General features: G+C 37.3%; 1 protein-coding gene across 1 annotated transcript; it reads right to left on the reverse strand.

The window, feature by feature from the left end:
- Window positions 1–16,978: 16,978 nt before the first annotated feature.
- Window positions 16,979–19,944, reverse strand: LOC144356180 (uncharacterized). Its single transcript, XM_078011034.2, has 2 exons — window positions 18,417–19,944; window positions 16,979–17,877 (listed from the first exon to the last, which is right to left on the reverse strand). Exons 1-2 carry the CDS (start codon window positions 19,932–19,934, stop codon window positions 17,554–17,556), a joined length of 1,842 nt encoding a protein of 613 aa, XP_077867160.2. The 5' UTR covers window positions 19,935–19,944; the 3' UTR covers window positions 16,979–17,553.
- Between the last annotated feature and the right edge of the window lie 899 nt (window positions 19,945–20,843).

Here is a 20,843-nt window from a genome sequence, read left to right on the forward strand (position 1 = left end):
GAATATATGCATATCTGAAAAAAAGTTTACTTCCGCCTTTGACTGCGGCACAATCCTCGGATTTTACTGTGACATTCATACAAGAAGTATCTTAAACGAACACCATAAATAATTTATTTTAAAAAGAATATTCCTTCGCGATAATTTTTATAATCCCGGTGGAAACTACTATATTTATAACCAGGCCAGTGTAAAATTATAACACTTTTGTTAATTTTGTTTTGTTTGTTTATGAGTGTTGCGAATACATGTACCGGTACATATTTACACGTACCAGTAAGCGCGATACATGTACCGGTACATATTTACACGTACCAGTAAGCGCGATACATGTACCGGTACATATTTACACGTACCAGTAAGCGCGATACATGTACCGGTACATATTTACACGTACCAGTAAGCGCGATACATGTACCGGTACATATTTACACGTACCAGTAAGCGCGATACATGTACCGGTACATATTTACACGTACCAGTAAGCGCGATACATGTACCGGTACATATTTACACGTACCAGTAAGCGCCATACATGTACCGGTACATATTTACACGTACCAGTAAGCGCCATACATGTACCGGTACATATTTACACGTACCAGTAAGCGCCATACATGTACCGGTACATATTTACACGTACCAGTAAGCGCGATAAATAATCATAGACATAGACTTGTGTTCTTCGGATTTTACATTCATACACAAAAGTATCATAAATTTACACCATAAATAATTTCTTTTAAAAATATATTTCTTCGGGGTTCGCGATATTTTTTATAATCCAGGGGGAAATTCTTGTGTTTATAACCAGGCCATCATGAGTGTAAAATCATCATAAAATCGATCGTTCACCCTAGAGATGAAAATGATGGAACTTTCGTTTAGACGTGTGTTCTTCCACCATTAACTGTAGTACATCTGTAGTTTCACTTTCGTTAGAAGAATATCCTAAATGATCTTTTTTCAGATTTAAATAAAATTCATCGGTGTTTAAAATTTTTTCTAAGATAAATTGCCACAAAAATACTTATATTTATAACCCGGTAAAGTATGGCAACGTCGATATTAAATTGATCATATACGTGGGTGACAGGCTCATTGCATCTCAGAAGAAGTTAGCCCTCTAGCGGTGAAAATCACACAACTTTCGTTTGGTTTTGCTAATGACGTAACAAGCTGCAAGACGACAACTCATTGTAGTACATATCCCTAGTGTAGTCAATGATTTCACAGCAGCTGAAGCTGGGTACAGATTTCAATTACAACATGGTCAATGTTTTCATGTAGTTTGTCCCACGACTCAAAACATGGCCATGCAACTCCCGTTATACTCACTTCGATGACGTAAATTCTATTTAAACAAAATATCTGACTTCGCGTTAACAATGTTTAAATGTGATTTGTACATTTTGGGGTAAAATCTGCAATAAAAATTTTCAGATTCGTAAAGTTGTGTTGATTTTTTTTACATTGCTTCACGTTATGGAACTATAAGCTATTTTTAAAGTCGAACATCCCTTATACCGGTGGTGGATACGCTGACACGACATATTGCATTAGATGATCAAAGTGATTCAATCCCGAATTCTGAAACTGATCATATCTACAAACATTATATGTATAAAACGATATTTGCGTCACCATGCCCTGAGCTAGGCTTTGGCAAATTACATCATATTATTATTACTCTATGACGGTACATTGTACCTGTAGCCATCTGTCAGTGATTGTAAGAACGTTAACCAAAATCCTACCAAATGATAAAAACTTGTTCGAATAAGCACTATCCCGGATCTTACATTGGCACATTTGTGACGTAGCATAACAAAAACAGCTCATAGATAATATTGACGTAAGCATATATAAATCTGATATGGCAATCAAGTGTAAACACTCAAGTATGAAGATCGTCACACTGCGTTCTGTTCGATATGGTTCTCATAGTGACGTGAACAACGCATCTAAAATATTATATTACAGCCAATCAACAAGTAAAAGAATATGTATATTTTACGGCCGAAATTCCTTGTAAAGTATATATATATATATATATATATATATATATTGAGCTGACTAACAGCAAGTCGGTCGAAGCTGGTTGTTTCTCTTCATCTTTCTAACACGTTTAACAGTGATAGGTTGAAAAACTCTGGCGAACATGTGTTCCAAATACATGTAGTTACTTGACCCTGGTGACAGTCAGTACTATACCTCCGGCGGCCGAGAACCACGTGAAAGAATCTTCTGCCTCCAAGTATAGTGATTACATTATATGATTGTTCTTACTTAGTCCTGAAAATGTATGTTGTACGAGTGTGGTAATAGTCAAGTATTTGATCCTACCATGAAAAGTTCTACTTACCTTCACATTCCATGATTCCACGTACTGATTGTTAAAATCCACTTACCAAATCTGATTCCAATTGGCTGTTGTTGTTTTGTTTTTTTGGGAAAATGGGCTTATCTAATATAGTTGACGTCACGGTGTTTTTGTGCTGATTCTTTCAACTTATTCAGATACAGTGATGACGTCCTGTGTTTGGATGTGAGCGACGAAACCTGAATCCGATCTAACACTAAATAAATTTGTTTCGTGATCAACACACAACGTAAGAGGGTCGGAAAGGGGGTATATTCGTAAGCTGTAATCAATTGATTTTTTTTCGTTATAATGTATTTTAAATTTATAAAACGTAAATTCGTAGACATAGGTATGGTGTAAAATGTAATCAGCTATTTTATTCGTCCGTAATTTGTACAAAGATCTTATAAACGTATACAGCATTTTTCACATTTGTACGCAATTTCCAATTTTGATTCTTAAACACAAATTATCAAATATATTATAAACATGTAAAATGTAATTAAGAATGTGCTTTATCTGTAAAGTGTAAAAACCTATTTTTTACTGGAAATGTAACTTTCATTATATTTCGTGTAAAAACGTAAAATGTTGTTTTATTTCCTGTAACCTGTACCAGCTATTCCCCTTTGCCCTATATCTCACGTAAGTACCGGAGATAAAAACGAACTGCTACAGAACAGCTTCCTGGCTACGTATATTCCTATTTTGGGGTTTAAATACAGTCAAGTACATGTATTAAAACCCAGAGTCAATAACAATAGCTATCGACTATATGTTTGTGACAAAAACCTAAGATCAGTAAACCATTTAACAAACACAATATCACACACTATGTTTACTGTATATTTTATGATATTACAATATATCACCAGTCTTTTAAACTTTAATTTTTTTATGTATACCTAAACATTTTTTCAAAGATGATCTCAAAATGTGATATATATATATATATATATTCTGAAAAAATGCGATAGTAAACTGTTTTTAAGTTGGTCACCATTTATTATTTGAACGCCTTGTGTCAAATCAACAATTGAACGTTTTAAGGGAATTTCCCTTGAGTAGCTATGAGGGGGAAATTCTTCTCCTTTAGGGTTCTCCACACGTGTCAGGGGGGATATCGTCTCGTCTCTCTATCGCGTCCCCTTGAGGTACGGGATCGGGAAAGTCACTTAAACCTTACAGTCAAATAGACACACACAACGAAATACGTTTCAACTCTCGTCTTTAGTCGGTCAGTCGAGCACTCTATAAGACACAGCGCCCTGGGGAAAAGTCCCCAAAACTATCGCAAGGCTGCCCCAAGACTCTCCCAAGACTGCCCCAAGACTGCGTCTGTCCTGGTGTAATCGCCAAGACCAACTAAAAACAACTTTATTCATTTTCAAAACCTTAACCAATTACAAAGAAGTACATGTATAAAGACTCTAGGGCGTAACCTTCAATCATACAGCCAATCACACTAAGTACTGAACACGTCATATCTTTTGATTAATCGTTCACTACATTAGTAACTGCGAATACCAACTGTCAAATATAGTAGTCCGAATAGTGACGGTTATATCGTAATTAGTTCCCAATCACTGAGTCGAGTTCCGTCCAGGACCTCGCATGAGCCTAAACGATGACAGACATAACACAGCAATTCACTCATAATCAGCTAAATAAGTCGATTAACAGATACGTGCAAACAATTTCATCACACATCCCTTCACTCAAACTGAGCAATGCCTCCTGGAATAACACGTTCATAAATCAAAGATACTGTCATCAACTCATCATCATACAGGTTAAATACAACATGAATATTAATAAAAAGGTATAAATCAAAAGAGTAAAACACACTGATTAAATACAATGATTATAATTCTAAATACAGTGGTTATAACGCTAAATAAAAGGGAAAGTCTATCAATCGGCCCGATTTTCTCAAAACGGTCCGCTGAGGTAACACTTCGCTGCACTGTCTCTCGTTACTAAGGTTACAAACTCTATATCAAAAGGTCAAAATATTGAAATTATAATCATTTGCTGTTATGGTATTTATTACGAGTCATGTAAACCAAATATGCGTATGTGATTACTAGTATGTCATTGTGAGAACAACAGAGTCAACCTTTTCCCTGCCGCTGGGGAGGAGAGGGACGGCGAAATAGTGTGGTATTTAGTAGTCATCATTACTGAAGCAGTGCCACTAAAGTAAATATAGTACATAGCTCTCAGCTATATAGATTTAAAAGCTTCTTGGTATATCTTGAGGTAGTCCACTTAGCTGAGTTGTGGGGAACCACTCTGTACTAGGTCCATTAAGTGCTTGCCAGCGTAACACAATCAGACATTCATCAACATTCATACTTGCCCTAAGCTGGCTAAAATGACCCATGACCCAACTTTCACTTGACCAGATATCAAATGATAATGATAAGCAGGCAAAGCTACTGGTCAAACTATAGGTTCAATATGTGCTGGAGTGTGAAGGCATTCCTCCACATTGACATCTAGATGACAGCGTCAAATGTTAGGGTGGTATTGAAGGTTGAAGGTCAAATAAATGTTCATATTGCCATCTTGGATTATATAGATAAATTTCCACAATAATAACAATTATAGCAAACATGATATTGTCTGAGAAATGGGATAGGAATAAATACTAAATATGTAATGAATAGTACTTGTGATCATTGGAAAAAAAGGTATACATTTATGAGTATATTCTATAGGAGAAGTCCTACGTGAAAAAACAAACTCGTTTATTCATTTTGATGGGACTTTCTTTCTATTCGTGCAATTGAACGTCTTGAGGCAGTGACATGTATTGAAATGAGTTGACGTTGAAGTGGTTGCCGGTATTGGATATATTCAGGATGTTTATTATGAAAACATCAGCGGGTATGAGATGAGATACAATACTGAAAATACATAAGCATCGTCTCAGTCACGATGACCACGAATACTTGGAGAAGCAGCATACACTCCACCAACTAACACTGACCAACCAACCAACCTATTATTTGACATAAATTCATTTATGATATTAATTGATATAAATTCATTGCTTTGGTACATTTTAGCTAATGTTATCACATTATTATATTCATGTAATTCAATTGGTCAATGCTTCTAAGCTGTAGCATTTAAGGGCGACCTTAACACCTTTATTAAAATGTGAAACAACGGGTCGTCATCTACACTGAAACTCACGAAGCTGAATATTCATTCTGAATGTAACAGTCCGGCTTTTCAAAATCAGTTGCGTTTTTTACAATAATTGCTTTCACAAATTAAATCTAATGCATGCTTATTCTGATATCACATTAATCACAGGTCAGGATATTAAAATACAAGTAATTATTTAGGAAAGTTAACACTAAGAAATAACAGGCTCACACTCTCATGGCGATAAATTGATAAGATAAAACATACTTTCAAATTGAACATATCTCCATATTCGTGACATTAAAATATACAATTAAAACATTTCAATGAATGGAAAGAACAATAACTTGGGTACATGTTATGCTAACAATTAGACGAACATAGAAACCTATTCAAAATTCTTCGTGATAATTATCATTCAATATTTAAATTAACATAGCACTCAACAGTGGAGAACAGTTTAGTGTGGTACAACAATATGTTATGAAACAGTGTTCACTGTCATTTTTTTTAATAATGTGAAAACACACTAACACGTACTTTGTAGAAAAAAACACATATTATGATTTCGACCAACATTTTGAGATTTTGACATATTCCTTGTCCAGGAAATTGGTTGATCAATTGCATAAACTAAGTTGCTCGTTTCATTTAAATGTTTTGATGATATTTGCATATACTAAAATAAAAGCATGTTTTGTGTAACATACGTCAATAATAATGATGATCCAACTCAGAATGTTTAACAAGTTGCTAATGTAAACCTGAAATATTACATGCTTTTATATTTGGAACTTAACATCTACGTTACGTGCGTACCTTCCCCACTGACAACAATAAGATTGTATTTCCCCATTGCTCATTGAATTCTGATACCTTCGAAGTATGGACAATTGTTATGTACTGCTCAATCAAAACAGCCCTTGAATTAACAATGAATTTGAACTATGACCATCTTTGACAACGTGAATAGATCTCTAAAATTAGAAACTACGCGATTTGGTTGCTTATGTGTATAAAGTGTAAAAGCTGTTTTTGAGTAGAGAGAAACATCAAAGCAACAGCGAGTGAATCGACAGTAATAATATGACGGCTTAATTATCGTTTTATTAACGTTATCTCAGGGGATTGTTAAATTTGCAACCCTTTCGACCAAGCATAGACACACACACAGATTGAATTCGTGTCAACTTCTCCTCTCAGCGCCATGTGGGGACAGTCAAGGCTGGCTCGCCTGCTGAGATCTCCCCAAGACTCCCTGCCTGTGGATAACTCCCCCAAAATCGACTAAGACTAGGTTTATGCACTTATCAAAACTTTAACCTATCACATGGAAGTTTAAGAGCTAAAGGCGTGGCCTCCACACATTCCACTCGTTTGTAGCCAATCACACGAAGTATTTAACACATCATATATATATATCATTAATTGTCCACTATATTAGAAGACTACACATACCAAAATGTCAAGAATAACGATCTGTTGGCAACGTTTGTACCGTAATGGCATGATCCTCGAATCGCATGAGGTAGAAGCAATACACATTCTGTCAAACTAGTTTTGGGCTTGCGAATTGCACTTATTTCATAAGATTCAAATAAGAGTAATTGTTATATGTTAGTTCAATGTTCATAGCTCTTGTAATCGGAGTGTTCGCAGTGCTGTACCAGGGGTATTATTTCTACTTCATCCAGACCAGAGCATCCATCCTGTTTAAATCTAGCAGAGATCCCGCAAAACATTACAGTAGAGTGGAATCGATAGAAGATACAGAACGGCAACATTACACGCATGATGAAATCCCATTGATTGTCTAGGTTGTAGAACTGTTTTTCAATTGATTCTACTGGAGACGGGAGCATATCAACAAAAGCAGACTGTACCCAAAACCCTAGGTTACAGAAAGCCAGGCATGTGATGACGTCATGTAGCTGAAAGTATAACAAATCTTTATTTAAGGCGTGACGGGAAGGTATTATTTAGTATATACATATATATACTGATGGACAATGTTGTGAACAATTTACAGTCCATTCCAGTTCGTGGGGCACTTGACAAAAGAACCGCCGCTCGTATTCTCCATTGTCTTCTTTTCCATTACTAACACTTACATCATTGTTTTTGTGCTATGACATTTACGCTTTAACAATATCATGGCATAATGTACACTGTCAATCCCTGTAAATCTTGCCCGAGTTTATTTAGTGTTGCAAAGACCAAAACGCATTGTAACTATTAACCACACAACAAATATGTAGTGCAGTTTTATTCACTATTTTCTCATCAGCGAACGACATTACCAGTCTTGAGAGATTTGAGGGTGCAACTAAAACGAAGGAGAGCGAAGGAACGAGATCTTAAATGGGACGCGTGACTATAAAATACATATACGGATATGGCAATTTCAATTCCATTATGGGCGAAGGAGAGTATTTTTATTTAAAATCTGTGCGAAAGAAAATATGTTCAGTACAAATATTGGCGAAGGAGAGTATTTTCAGTACCAATATGTGCGGAGAAAAGTATTTTTACTACATATATGGGCAAAATAGATTTTTTATTAACGCGAATATGGGCGAACGAAAGTGTACTGAATACGAATTGACGCGAAGGAGAATATTTTTAATATGAATATGAGCAAAGGAGACCTTGTACAATCGATATGAAGCAACCTGCTGTTTACTGAATGTGCCGACGCCATTTAAAGTACCAAACATAGCCAAGAAATGAGGATGGTGTAAGCGACCTTCGACCAGATATCTACCAATTGGTGTGTTAAAATATTGACATGAACAGACACATTTGTTATTATATATACAGTTATGAATGAAATCAAGTGGTCAAAGTAGTAGATTCCGAACCAACGTTTTCGTTTTTGTCAAAATGCTACATCATAGTTGTCAGTCCAGTGGACATTAAACTAATTTAAACATGACATGTGTACAGAGCATTCAATCAGAATTGCATCAAACATTCAGTGACGTCATATTTAAACTTGTACAAGAATGGGAAACGTTATTGTTGATGATTACCATTTCTTAAGTTGAACTTTAATACTGTAACAATTTAGCATAATATAATTTCCCTGTAATAAATATTTCATCTTAGTAGTTTGCAGAACATTTTGGCTGTAAAAATGTGAAACATTAGAGAAGATGACTCGTGTACCTTTTGTAGGGAGCATTTCTCTGTGTACTTATCCCAATATTGAAAAACTGGTGTCTCTTCTCCCAACATTCCAGCCTTGTATTATTCGTCGTTTAGCTATATATTTGTTACAAGCATTCAAAAGACGAGATAATTATGAGACAAGTTAAATGTAATATTTTAGTGATTTATTCATTCTTTACATGTAAATTGATTTATCAATATATTTTTTACTGTTTTTGTGGTGTTGTAATTAGTAGTTTTATGTTTCTTTTTCTCTGTAAAAACACTTCTACCTACTATTTTTAAATATTGTACGATGGGCCGCGGCCCAGTACTGAATAATGATTGATTGATTGATTGATTGATTGATTGATTGATTGATTGATTGATTGATTGATTGATTGATTGTAGGAAGCATTCCGACACACATGTTCTGTTTGTGTAGGGAGTCAAATGCTTCTGGAAAGATTTTCAAAACTGGTGGTTAAGACACTAGTATCAATATGACAAATAGGCCACAAGTCATCATTCTGGGGGACTTTAATGAAAGTGCCATTTCTAATTATGCGTTAGTGATCGGAAAAATCATACTTAATTGACGTAAAGAAAATAAGACTTTACTTTTCTTTAACTTTATTACAAATGCGTTTTGTTAGTTGCGATATTAGATACAGGAATTCATTTCATTACGACATCCCGCTACATCATATCTATGACTAAGTGTATATGCTTTTCTTCTTCGATCTAGCTAGAGAGCATGAAGACTTCAAGGAAAGCCCCCTCATTCCAGTAAAAATACTATCCCATGAAACTCTCCATCGCCCATATTTGTACTGTAAATACCCTACTTCGCCCATAATTGTGTTAAATATTTTCCCTTTCGCCCAATAGTAGATGTACTGAATAATCTCTCCTTATATAGAGTGAATGTATGTACGAGAACATTTGTATACTTCATTAAATATTTGTTCACCAAGTAATGTAGTTCTGCATTTTATAGTCACGCGTCAGATTTCCCATTTAAAAACACGTTCCTTTGTTCCTTCACACTTCTTCATTATATTAGCACCCGAGATTTTACTTTCACAGTGACACGTGCAGGATGTGGTATTTAGTTACATTGTGAGAGCATTAAGAAAGTCGTGCCTACCTTTCTAGATGAGTTGCTCTGGTGAGTCTTGTATCGGGCAGCGTAAATTAAGAACGTCGTCTGCACCCACACCTGCATCCCGGTAACAACTTTTTCCCACAACAACATCCAAGGTAAATCACTTGCCATGCATGTATACCACCCGCTACCTTCTTCACATGTGCGGAAAATATCTTGGTGTAGAATAGTCCCGATTGCAGCTAACATCTTGAAGTACATGTACGCAAATTCTCCTGCAGCTGACACCAGAAGTAGTACGTCTTCCCCGCAATAGTCGCGATGTTCGTATTTTTGCTTCGTCAGGAGCTGGAAACCAAACCAGCACAATATCGTCATTATGACGTAATAAACACTCTTATAAATGTAATATATGTAGATGGTTTTGTTGAACATAATATCTTGTTGCAAGAGCACCGTGACGACAAGCAGAAACGCCATCATGAAGGCGCCAACTAGTAATCCCACTCCGAAATAAGGCGATGTCAAATTCTGTTGCGTTGATGTTCGTCCCTTGTCTGTAACTTGTAAGCTCAGTTGCACGTCGGTTTGAATGGATGACCGGGCAGGGCGATTGTCGATGGTTAACTCTGTCGTGTCATCGTCTGTCCCACGACTATCAATGTCAGCCAGGCGTTCACTTTGATTACAGTCTCGGTACACATGTAGTTCACTCGCCGTACTTTCCCGTCTGAGACTCCGCATTGAAGCCCAAATATTACACAGCATTGTGGCAGCAACCATGCAGTACTCCATACAGAAAAGATATAAGATAGGCAGTGCATTTCTTCGAAGTTTCAATTGCAGTGTTGTATTGTGGTAGTGGCATTTTAGGATGTTCTCCAACAGGTCCGTTTCTGTCTCGTTCATGTTGTAGATGTTCCACCACTGCCCGCTTCTAATATCGTATTTCTCATCAGACCAAGTAAAGCTTGATTCGTCAGTGAGAGTATAAAACCAAATCAACAGGTTAACGGAGAAACAGACGGAGATACTGTACCTTAACAGTACATTGTTGTCAAACGTAGCACGGGAGAATTTACCAAGAAATATCATCTGCACCAAGAGAAAACACAATCTTAAGAAGTAGAAAATGAAGAAGTAGTCGTATTCATGACCATTATGAAGATCGCTGTAGATAGCAAGACACTCTACTGCCGCGAAAAGTTCAAAGATTTCAAGAAAAATAGTAGCTATACCAAAAATGTAAAGGCCTAGAAGATCCAATGTGAAGTGAGACTGATGAGACTCGACGTCTTGTCGCCAGGCAACCGTGGGTCTACATCCCAACATAATGAGTATCATGATAATTATCGCGACCAGAATCGTTACGGATAGAAACACATTCACATCGGGCTCACCGAATTCATCTAATATGCTGGCATCTTCACCTCTCATCCACCGTGCTATTATGATCACAACACCCAAAGTCATAAGGTTGCATATGAACAGTACGGAAGATATACGGCCATCGCGTCTAGCATTGGTATGTTCTCTACCACTGACCAAAGGCCCGACGAGCCACTCTGTATAGTCATTCATTTTCAAGATAGCTTACCGATACAGTACACACTGTAATGACCACACTCTGTGGAAACACTGTGCCTAATAACAAATTATTTAACAAATTAGTTCCCGTTATCGTTCTATGCATGTCACATCAAACAAATAGTACCTGAACAATGCTCCTATTATGTGGTGTTTACCTCGGTCGACACGAGGTTAAATGGTCATGACCCGGAATTCTGCGGTAAAACCCCGAAATGAGACACATGTAAACAAATTCAACGCCATATGCACATTTAGCTCTCCGAGGAGGGGAAGATATGTGGGGATAATATTATTATAACGACGCCACGTATTCGAATATTCACTTCGTATCAATTGTGCAGAGGACAGTCTTTGTGGCTTGATTTGTCATTTATCAGCCATTTGTTTAGTGTTCTTAAACTTCCCTATACGACTTTTGTATACTGATCTACGTTGGGCAGTGTTATTTCTACTTCATCACCTTCTGGGGACATCGTCGAATACGCACATAAGTGGTTGTTTGTTTAAACACCAACTGTCATATCGGGGGAAAAGTCTTTAGTGAGGCCGTAACTCTAATTTGTAAATGTTATGAATGTTTGATATTGCGAATAAAACACAAAATTGTCACACGTGCTTATTAGTATTGTTGTAATTTGAGCTGACACCGTTGTAGCCATGCAAATCACTTTTATGTGTAGTTTGGTTATATATGATAATGATGCTCGTATATTTTTGGTGTACTGATACAGTGGCGGATCCACAGGAGGCCATGGCCCCTCCCAAACGCATGACGAATCATATCATCTGGATTACGCATAGCTTCTCTGCGATTTACGCTCCGTATATCTTAAGCGAAGCTTGGACCCTCCCCCCCCCCCAATACATTTTGCTGGATCCGCCACTGTACTGATACTGAAGCTCGTGGTTGCCGAGAGACAAAATATAGACAGCTTATCAGTAACCTGGTTTAAGTTCAAGCGAATAAATCGCCTGTCACGACTGTTCAACTACCCCCAGCTTCCTCCGTCTGTTTCTTCGTTTCGCTGCCGAAAGTATAGCTGGGGTACTGTTAAACAGCACCTACTTCAAGTTCTATGAGGAAGATAGTACCGTTTTTTATTTATGCTGCACATTAATTAAGACCATCGCAGATACACTGGAACTTGAGAAACTCGTGACGGATTCTGGAAGCGATGGTTAATAATAAAAAAAAAGTCATCGTTTCGTTTCGTTTTGTTTCGTAATCGTGTCTCCTATCATACTGTGTTTATTAGATCACACTGTATACACTAACTTGTAGTACATGTTGAACGTACTCTACGAAACTCACGGCGACAATATTGACATGTAGTAAATATTTACAGAGCGTCTGGCTACTCAACAGTCTTGCTGTGGGCAGTCTTTCTGGGGCTAAATAAAGGAGTAAAAACGATAACAACTGTGGTGCGTTTGGTAGGAAAACTTTAACTTTCGAGTCCGAGTGTTCCACTTCCCACAGTATTGGAACACAGCCTTATAATTGTTGCTTTTTACGGAAAATAGCTGACGCCTTGTCAGTTAAATGCAGTTTTGTAGCTTTTGGTTTCGCAGTAGTTTTCTCTGTACCTTTGATAACCGGTTGATCTTTGTTAGTAGCTTAGTCAACTGATGTGTGGGAAAAACGAACAACATCAGGTGCATGCGCAGGTGACGACTTCCCGCTTTAAATACGTGTCCTAACTGGCGGATGTTCTTGGATATCCTTTCATTTATCATGAATGAACCAAGGTTCTGCTTTTTCTTTATCGCCCGTCCGAATATCACTACTACCACTATAATTCATTGTATTGTAAGTAGTTAGAGATTATACTGGAAAATACAAATATCTCTCAATCCGAAAGCTAACAATTCAACTGAGTGGCAAAAACGAAAGTTTGATAATGAATCCCCACCAATTGACCGAAATACACAATCTTAAGAGAAGTACACACATTAATTAAAACACGAAGGTAGTCAAAATTGGAAAGTTGTTGAATGACAAAATAAGTGAAAGAGCGTCCTGGTAATTTCAATAAAGATGGAGATATCTGTTTTTACCCAGTGCATTCACGATACAACTACTAGCGATACTAAAGTGTGTATGTTGTTTACACTGGGCAAGTAACAATTCACTGACGACCAGGAAAACGTGTAACAGAAGATACATGCCATATATTACTCATTTTAATTTTCAGAGTTGTATTTATGTGGGGCATGTAATTTGTTAAAACAAGTTTATTGACAGTTTATTTTTTTTGAGTAGTGAGATAAAATTTTGGTTAGCGAAATTCAGGGATCGAAAAGTCAGCAACAAATTGCTTACCAAAGGAATAAGGAATATGTGACGTGCGTAATGATGACACCATTTAGAATCAGACTAAGGGACAGGCAATTTAAAATAAAGGGGGATTTTAGCACCTACACATGTATCTATTTTTCAGTATACCACTACATGTTTTTTTCCATACTAAGCATTTCATATCTCATCGACTTTCAATTAAATTAGCAGCTAACTCTCTTTTACATCCCCTTATACTGTTGACTCCTATCTGTTTCGTTTGCTCACCATGACAACGTTTCCATATTTCCTGTCAAGTATTTGTGGTGTATTTTTGTGTAAATATGATTTCCTGTGAGTTTTCTTGCATATATTATTTTTCGAATCATGGCAGATTTGTTTTCAAAATCCCCTCCACCAAGATTCTAATGTCAATTTCCAAGCATGTCATATATTATTTCCTGTTCATACGAAATACATACGTGCATTGGTTTCACAACCCAATTTAAGATAGCGATTTTAGTGTTTGAAATTCACTTCAGTTTTTCCATTTCGAAACCGGGTCTCGGTATTACTTGCCCTTGAACACGATCGTGCAACTGCAACTACATCTAAGGTTTGGCAAATAAAATACTAATTACCAACATTTTGAATCACAAACTACCAAAGGGTTCATTTTCATTTTATTCATTTAGACCTTAGAAGTGGTGCAGGTCGAACAAAATCGTTTATTGTCAGGAATCAGGTGCTGGAATATGCCGTTACAGACTTCGTTCAAGTACGGTTAATACACATCATACGACTTTGATGCACGTCACTTTTTTTTACAAATCAGATTCAAAGTAGCCGACTGGTTGCCATTTTGTTTAAATAAAAACTGCTCCGGAACCATATGTCTGCCATGGCTGGACAGATGTTCAAACTGCACACGTACATAACACATATTGGGATACATATGCAGAGGCAGCGGAACGAAATGTTGCGTGAGGGGCGAGATCTAAAATCTAGACCCTCTGAAACGCTATTTCCTGCATGTTGAGGGGCAAATTTTGCTGACACAAAGTGTTTCAGCTTGGAGAGGGCGACGCCCCGCCACTGATTTAATTTACAATTAGTGGTAATTTCGTCTCTATTGTTCTTTGTATGTCTTTTATTTCCATGTAACCAATACGTTTCTCCATAATTAGGTCAGTTTTGTCGAAGAATGTCCGGTTTTCTGCTTAATCGTGAGGAAGTTGTTCTCTCATTTTGAAGCGTTGGAGCGCAACCTACTGTTTACTTTAAAGCGGAGGAGTCATCGCATGCGCATGCGTCAGATGGCCATAGCGTGTAAATGTTTACAAACAAGCTTCTACTCATGAGCCTTTGCGTTTTAGCGTGTGTTTAGCGATTGGGACTCAATTCCCGCGCGTGCGCAGGTGACGAACCCTCTGCTTTAAGAAAATAACATGTCGCAAACTAACCGCCATGTAAAATATTTTAAAAAAATAGGATTCTATAACTAGGTCTCGGCATGCATGTTGGCTTGGTTGGTACTGAAGTCAAACATATTTTTCCCTGTGTCTGGTGCCCTTTTCATTCACACAAAATAAACATCATCTAACAAGAACAAAGTCACTGCACCATGTCAACCAATTCATGAAACGTGCCTAATAATACATTTTGGCAACAAAATAGTCTCACTGTCTTAGGAGGTATGTCACGTGCCTATTTATGCAGATTCTTTTAATATGAAATAATCTCCATATCTCTTGTGATTTGGTTTTTCACGATCGTGACTCGACTGAAACGCGACGTGTTTTACTGTCAACTCTTGACAGACACACGGTTATGATTAGTTATACTTGAAATATTTGATTTTTTTGAAAAGTGCAAATATCCCCGTCGCATTCACCAACACTGGTCATTGTGTTTATCTCAACCTCAGACTGACATGTGACGGGTGGAAACGAGAAGTTAAAAATCTATCGTGTGTATGGTCCTCAGTGCTTGCAAGAAGAACACAGTTGACCAATGATTGCGGGATTCAACAATTGCAGTTTTATTTAAATTATAATAGTAGTTAGACACTTGAAATCATTATGTGGACTGCAGACATTATGAAAGACTGCCATTAGGTTTTATAAACAGCCCTTCTAGTATATTTAATTCACTAAGTCCAAAACTGAAATAGGTAATTTTCGCGTAGCAAACTTTCAGGCTGAATAATGACCTGCATACAAAGACGCATTGGACAAGCTGCATGGAAGGACATCGTGTATGACATATATAATATCTTAACATGATAGATCTAGGCATGTTATAGATATAGCTCTTGAAGTGCCTTCATTAAAATAAAATGGCTACTAGTCGGCCATTTTGAATCCGATCTAAAAATGACGTGCATCAAGGCCCATAATGGTTCGTGACTGAATTTATAATATCTTCTGGAATATAACTTCTCTTTGGTGGTAATAGTCACAAGCTGTGATTCTCGAAGTTGTGGTGGCGACATTTAGTTTTCAACAATAGAATTTGGAAATGAACGGCGAGAAATCAAAATCCTATTTTCCTATTTTTATTGAGTCGTTAGAGGGCATTTTCGGTTTTTGTAGTCGAAGTTGAACCTAACAACAAATGACAACAGACCAAAGACAAGCGTTACCACTCAGTTATGTTCTGATGCACCTGTCGTAATTGTAAAACCCTCAACCACTGTTCTAAAAATAACAGGTTTCGGACGGGGATGTTCGCTTAGTCTATGCTATAGTAAAGAAATGATCTACGGTAAAATAATTTGTGAGACGAAGCCAAACACATTATTGCATTACTATCCTTTTTTTTGTTAAAATGAATTTACTTTGTGAACTGTGGTTTACATTATCGTTTGGTAACTGTAAAGCTATGACGTTACAAGATTAGCATATGAATCTTGTACGCGAGGAATAATGATCACGTAGGGACACAATGTACAGTTTGAATGTACCTCAATTTATCATTTACCCGTTCGAGCACGTGTTTCATGTAACGTGGGCGAACACTACTAATGAAATATAAAACAAATATCAGGAATGTATTATACTGGAACACATCAACTACTAGTAATGAAAAGACTTGGGTATTCCTCTCTTATAATTTTAATTTGTGGGAAACTAATACTATACTGAAAAAAATATATATTGTAAATAAATAATTGTAAATAAATTAAAACTTCTTAAATACATTGAAAGTGATCTTCATAACTATCTTGTGAACACTAGTGATGTGTTCAAGGGAACTTTGTCTCACTTGGCCAATGTCACTTACACGTATATATATACCAGATTCGACCCAAATGTAAACACACTAGTTCATTACAGATAGTCCAGCTTTATTCATCAAAACAGTCAGCTGAAGTAACGTCTCGCTGTTCACTCCTCTCTTTCTCCTCTCTCACAAATTTTACAAACTCTATCATAAACATTAAGGCGTGGTAGAGTAAACATGCGACCAGCCAATCGCTGCAGTCGTTGGCACGATCACGTGATTACCAGGTATGTGTCTCACAGTTAAAGCATTGCAAAGTTTCAACTACTTAATAAAATTAGTAAACAATCTATTTATACAAATCCTGTAATATATGTTTATAATGTCTACCCTAAACATGCAAGTTGTTGATCCTAAACAATATTGCAAATCGTGTGAACCAAATGTGCGTACGTGATGTCATCGATAACAACTAACGAACAAACTAACAAAATGCGCAGTTATTAAATAGCTAATATCTTCTGACTATGTTGTAAGTGACGATTGTGGTATTTCACTTATTTAAATATTTCCACTGCGTTCTTATTTCAGATTATACTCCAAACGATCTCAGTATCACGGTATCCGACCAGAAAAGCTACACCAATACCACGTGATTATACCACGTGACTATACGCATTAGACACATTTTGTTTGTTCAATACTCTTATAGTCAGTGGGTTCAGAGTTCACCACAAGCCGGGCTCGTTCTCTTCTCTTGTCTTCATCCAGAACACCATCCTGTTTAAATCTAGCAGAGATCCCGCATAACATTACAGTAGAGTGGAATCGATAGAAGATACAGAACGGCAACATTACACGCATGATGAAATCCCATTGATCATCTAGATTGTAGAACTGCTTTTCAATTGATTCTACTGGAAATTCCAGCATGTCAACAAAGGAAGATTTGACCCAGAAACCGAGGTTACAAAAACTTAGGCAAGTCACGACGTCTCGCAGCTGAAAATAATACAGACATTATTTGAAATTGTTTGTGTGTTATTAGCACCCCCCCCCAAAACATGATAGTGATATAATAAGTTACTCCTTATTATCACTCTGTTATGAAATAATTATTGGCGATTATGTTTTTTACTTATTGCATAATTATGCGTTCTGGCCTGAAGGTATGTATTAGTAAAATAAAAATGATTCGTGTTTTGCTTTTACAATTGTTTTAAATATTAAATAACATACAAATCATCAATTCTGTATTACGACGTGTCACTGTATAAAACAATCTGGCCATTAGAAGTTATGAGGGGCGATACATGGAAACAATCTCGTGGAAAAAACTTTCTACATAGACCGGTAACAAAAATAAAAATCTGCACTTCTAAATCTTAGCGAGAGAAAAAACAAATAAGCACAAAAATAAAAAATAAATAAATGCACAGTTTTCTGTCATCGCCCACTCTTTTCTAATGATTCACTTCCAGTGCTGTTAAATTGTACTAGAAATATTGACAACATCATACAAAATACAATGTTGTGCTTACCTTTTTGGACGAGTTGATTTCATGAGGCTTATATCGAGCTGCAGAAATCAAGAAGGTCGTCTGCACCCACAGTTGCATCCCGGTAAGAATCTTTTCGCACAGCAACATCCAAGGTAAACCACTGTCCACGCATGTATACCACCCGCTACTTTCTTCACATGTGGGATATACAATCATTCCAAATGCAGCTAACATCTTGAAGTACATGTATGCGAATTCTCCAGCAGCTGACACCAGAAGTAGTACGTCTTCTCCACAATAGTATCGATGTTCGTATTTTTGCTTCGTCAGGAGCTGGAAACCAAACCAGCACAGTATCGTCATAATGACGTAATAAAAATGTGTAAACCCGTAATATATGTAGATGGTTTTACTGTACATAATATTTTGCTGTAAGAGCACCGTGACAGCCAGTAGAAACGCCATCATGGAGGCGCCAACTAAAAATCCTACTCCAAAACATGGCGACGTTAAATGCTGTTGCGTTGATGTTCGTGCTCTTTCTGCATCTTGCTGTTTGTCGGTTTTAAAGAATGGTCGTGTTTGCTCTGGATGATTGTCGATGGATAACTTTGCCGTGTCATCGTCGTCGTCTAGACTGTCGTCAGCAGCTGAATGTTCGACCTGGTTGCTGTTTGTCTCGCATGCCCGATCATGTCCATCACTAGCCGCATCATCTACCCCGGAACACCGCATTGAAGCCCATATATTACACAGCATTGAAGCAGCAACCAAGCTGTACTCCATACAAAATGGATATAAGATAGGTTCAGCGTTTCGAAGTTTTTCTTGCCATGTTGTATTGTGGTAGGCACATTTCCGAATGTTCTCCAGCAGGTCTGGGTCTGTCTCGTTCATGTTATATACGTTCCACCAAGTGCCGTCCCCAGTACCATATTCCACGACCGCCCATGTATAACTTGATTCGTCGGTGAGTGTATAAAACCAGGTCATCAGGTTCACGGAAAGACAGGCAAATAAACAGTACCTTAGAAGTACATTGTTGTCAAACGTAGCACGGGAGAATTTCCCAAGAAAGAGCATCTGTACCATGAGGAAACACATTCTCAAGAAGTAAAAAATAAAAAAGTAGACGTATTCACGACCATTATGAAGATCGCTGTACATGGTAAGACACTCTACCGCGGCGAAGAGTTCAAAGATTTCAAGAAATAAGGTACATACACCAAAAATGTAGAGGCCTAGGAGATCCAATGTGCAATGAGACTGATGAGATAAAGCGTCTTGTCGCCAGGCAACCGTGGGTCTGCATCCCGACATAATGAGTATCATGATAATTATCGCGACCATGATTGTTGCCGATAGAAAAATCTTCACATCGGACGCGTCGACTTCGTTTAAGCCGCTAGCATCTTCACCTCTCAGCCACCGTGCTATGATGAGCACAACACCCATGGTCACAATATTACACGTGAAAAGAATTGACGAAATGCGGCCATCACGTTTAGCTGTGGTGTGCTGCCTCCCTGTGACCAACGGTCCAATGAACCACTCCATATGTGAAGTTGATGCTGCCAAATGTGCTTATGGTCCTGCTTGAGGAAGTAGCTGTACTAAATCTGTACTATAAGACAGTCGATCTGAATATTGTTCTACACAAAAACACGCCATACCAAAGGAACAATATATGAATGAACAATACGATACTGGCACTATTGGTAAAATTCTATGTTGTACGTCCTGTGTGTCGTTATTGTATGCGTGATTTCAAGTTTAAGTTCATCTCTATCAAAAACAGAACTATCAACGAAAAGGTGGAATGCTTAACAATCAGTCGACGTTTTCTGCAATGTTTGTGATCATCTAATTAACTCCCTTGCACTTATTCACAATAGGAGGGACGCGGTACACGAGGAATAATTATTCTGGCCTACTATGTGAACACTTTCATACAAAATGTACATGTTCCGGGTTCGCGACCTTTTATTTATATTCAACTCAATTTACTATTTCGTACGTACTTTCCGCTTCAACATTCCCGAAATCTACAAAGGTGGAACGATACGTGCCAAGTGCCGTGTTCAATAACAACGAACCGTTTTGTAAAGTAGAAATATACGAACTTCTTGTATCGGTGTGATTTGTGCACGGCATACCTGCATTCACAGGTCACCAAATATTACGTGATCTTATTTTAACCATTTAGTTGGCGCTCTATGCTAAATGGTCGCAAAACATTCACCACCACTAAATAACACACTCATTCATTTTAAGAAAGTTTGGGCAGAATTGATGAGTATATGTCTTCTTCCTCGTGAATTCTTAGTTAATTTATTTATTAACAATCTACAACATACCTTCTCATTTATGTTATTAGAAACCAATCAATACATTTACCGTCAACCACCGTAAGAATGCCGAGAACTCGATATGGAAACGCTATTTTGCAATCCAAATTTGGGCTTA

The sequence above is a fragment of the Saccoglossus kowalevskii genome, chromosome 8, assembly GCF_978046115.1.
Source record: "Saccoglossus kowalevskii chromosome 8, keSacKowa6.1, whole genome shotgun sequence".
Lineage (NCBI taxonomy): Eukaryota > Metazoa > Hemichordata > Enteropneusta > Harrimaniidae > Saccoglossus > Saccoglossus kowalevskii.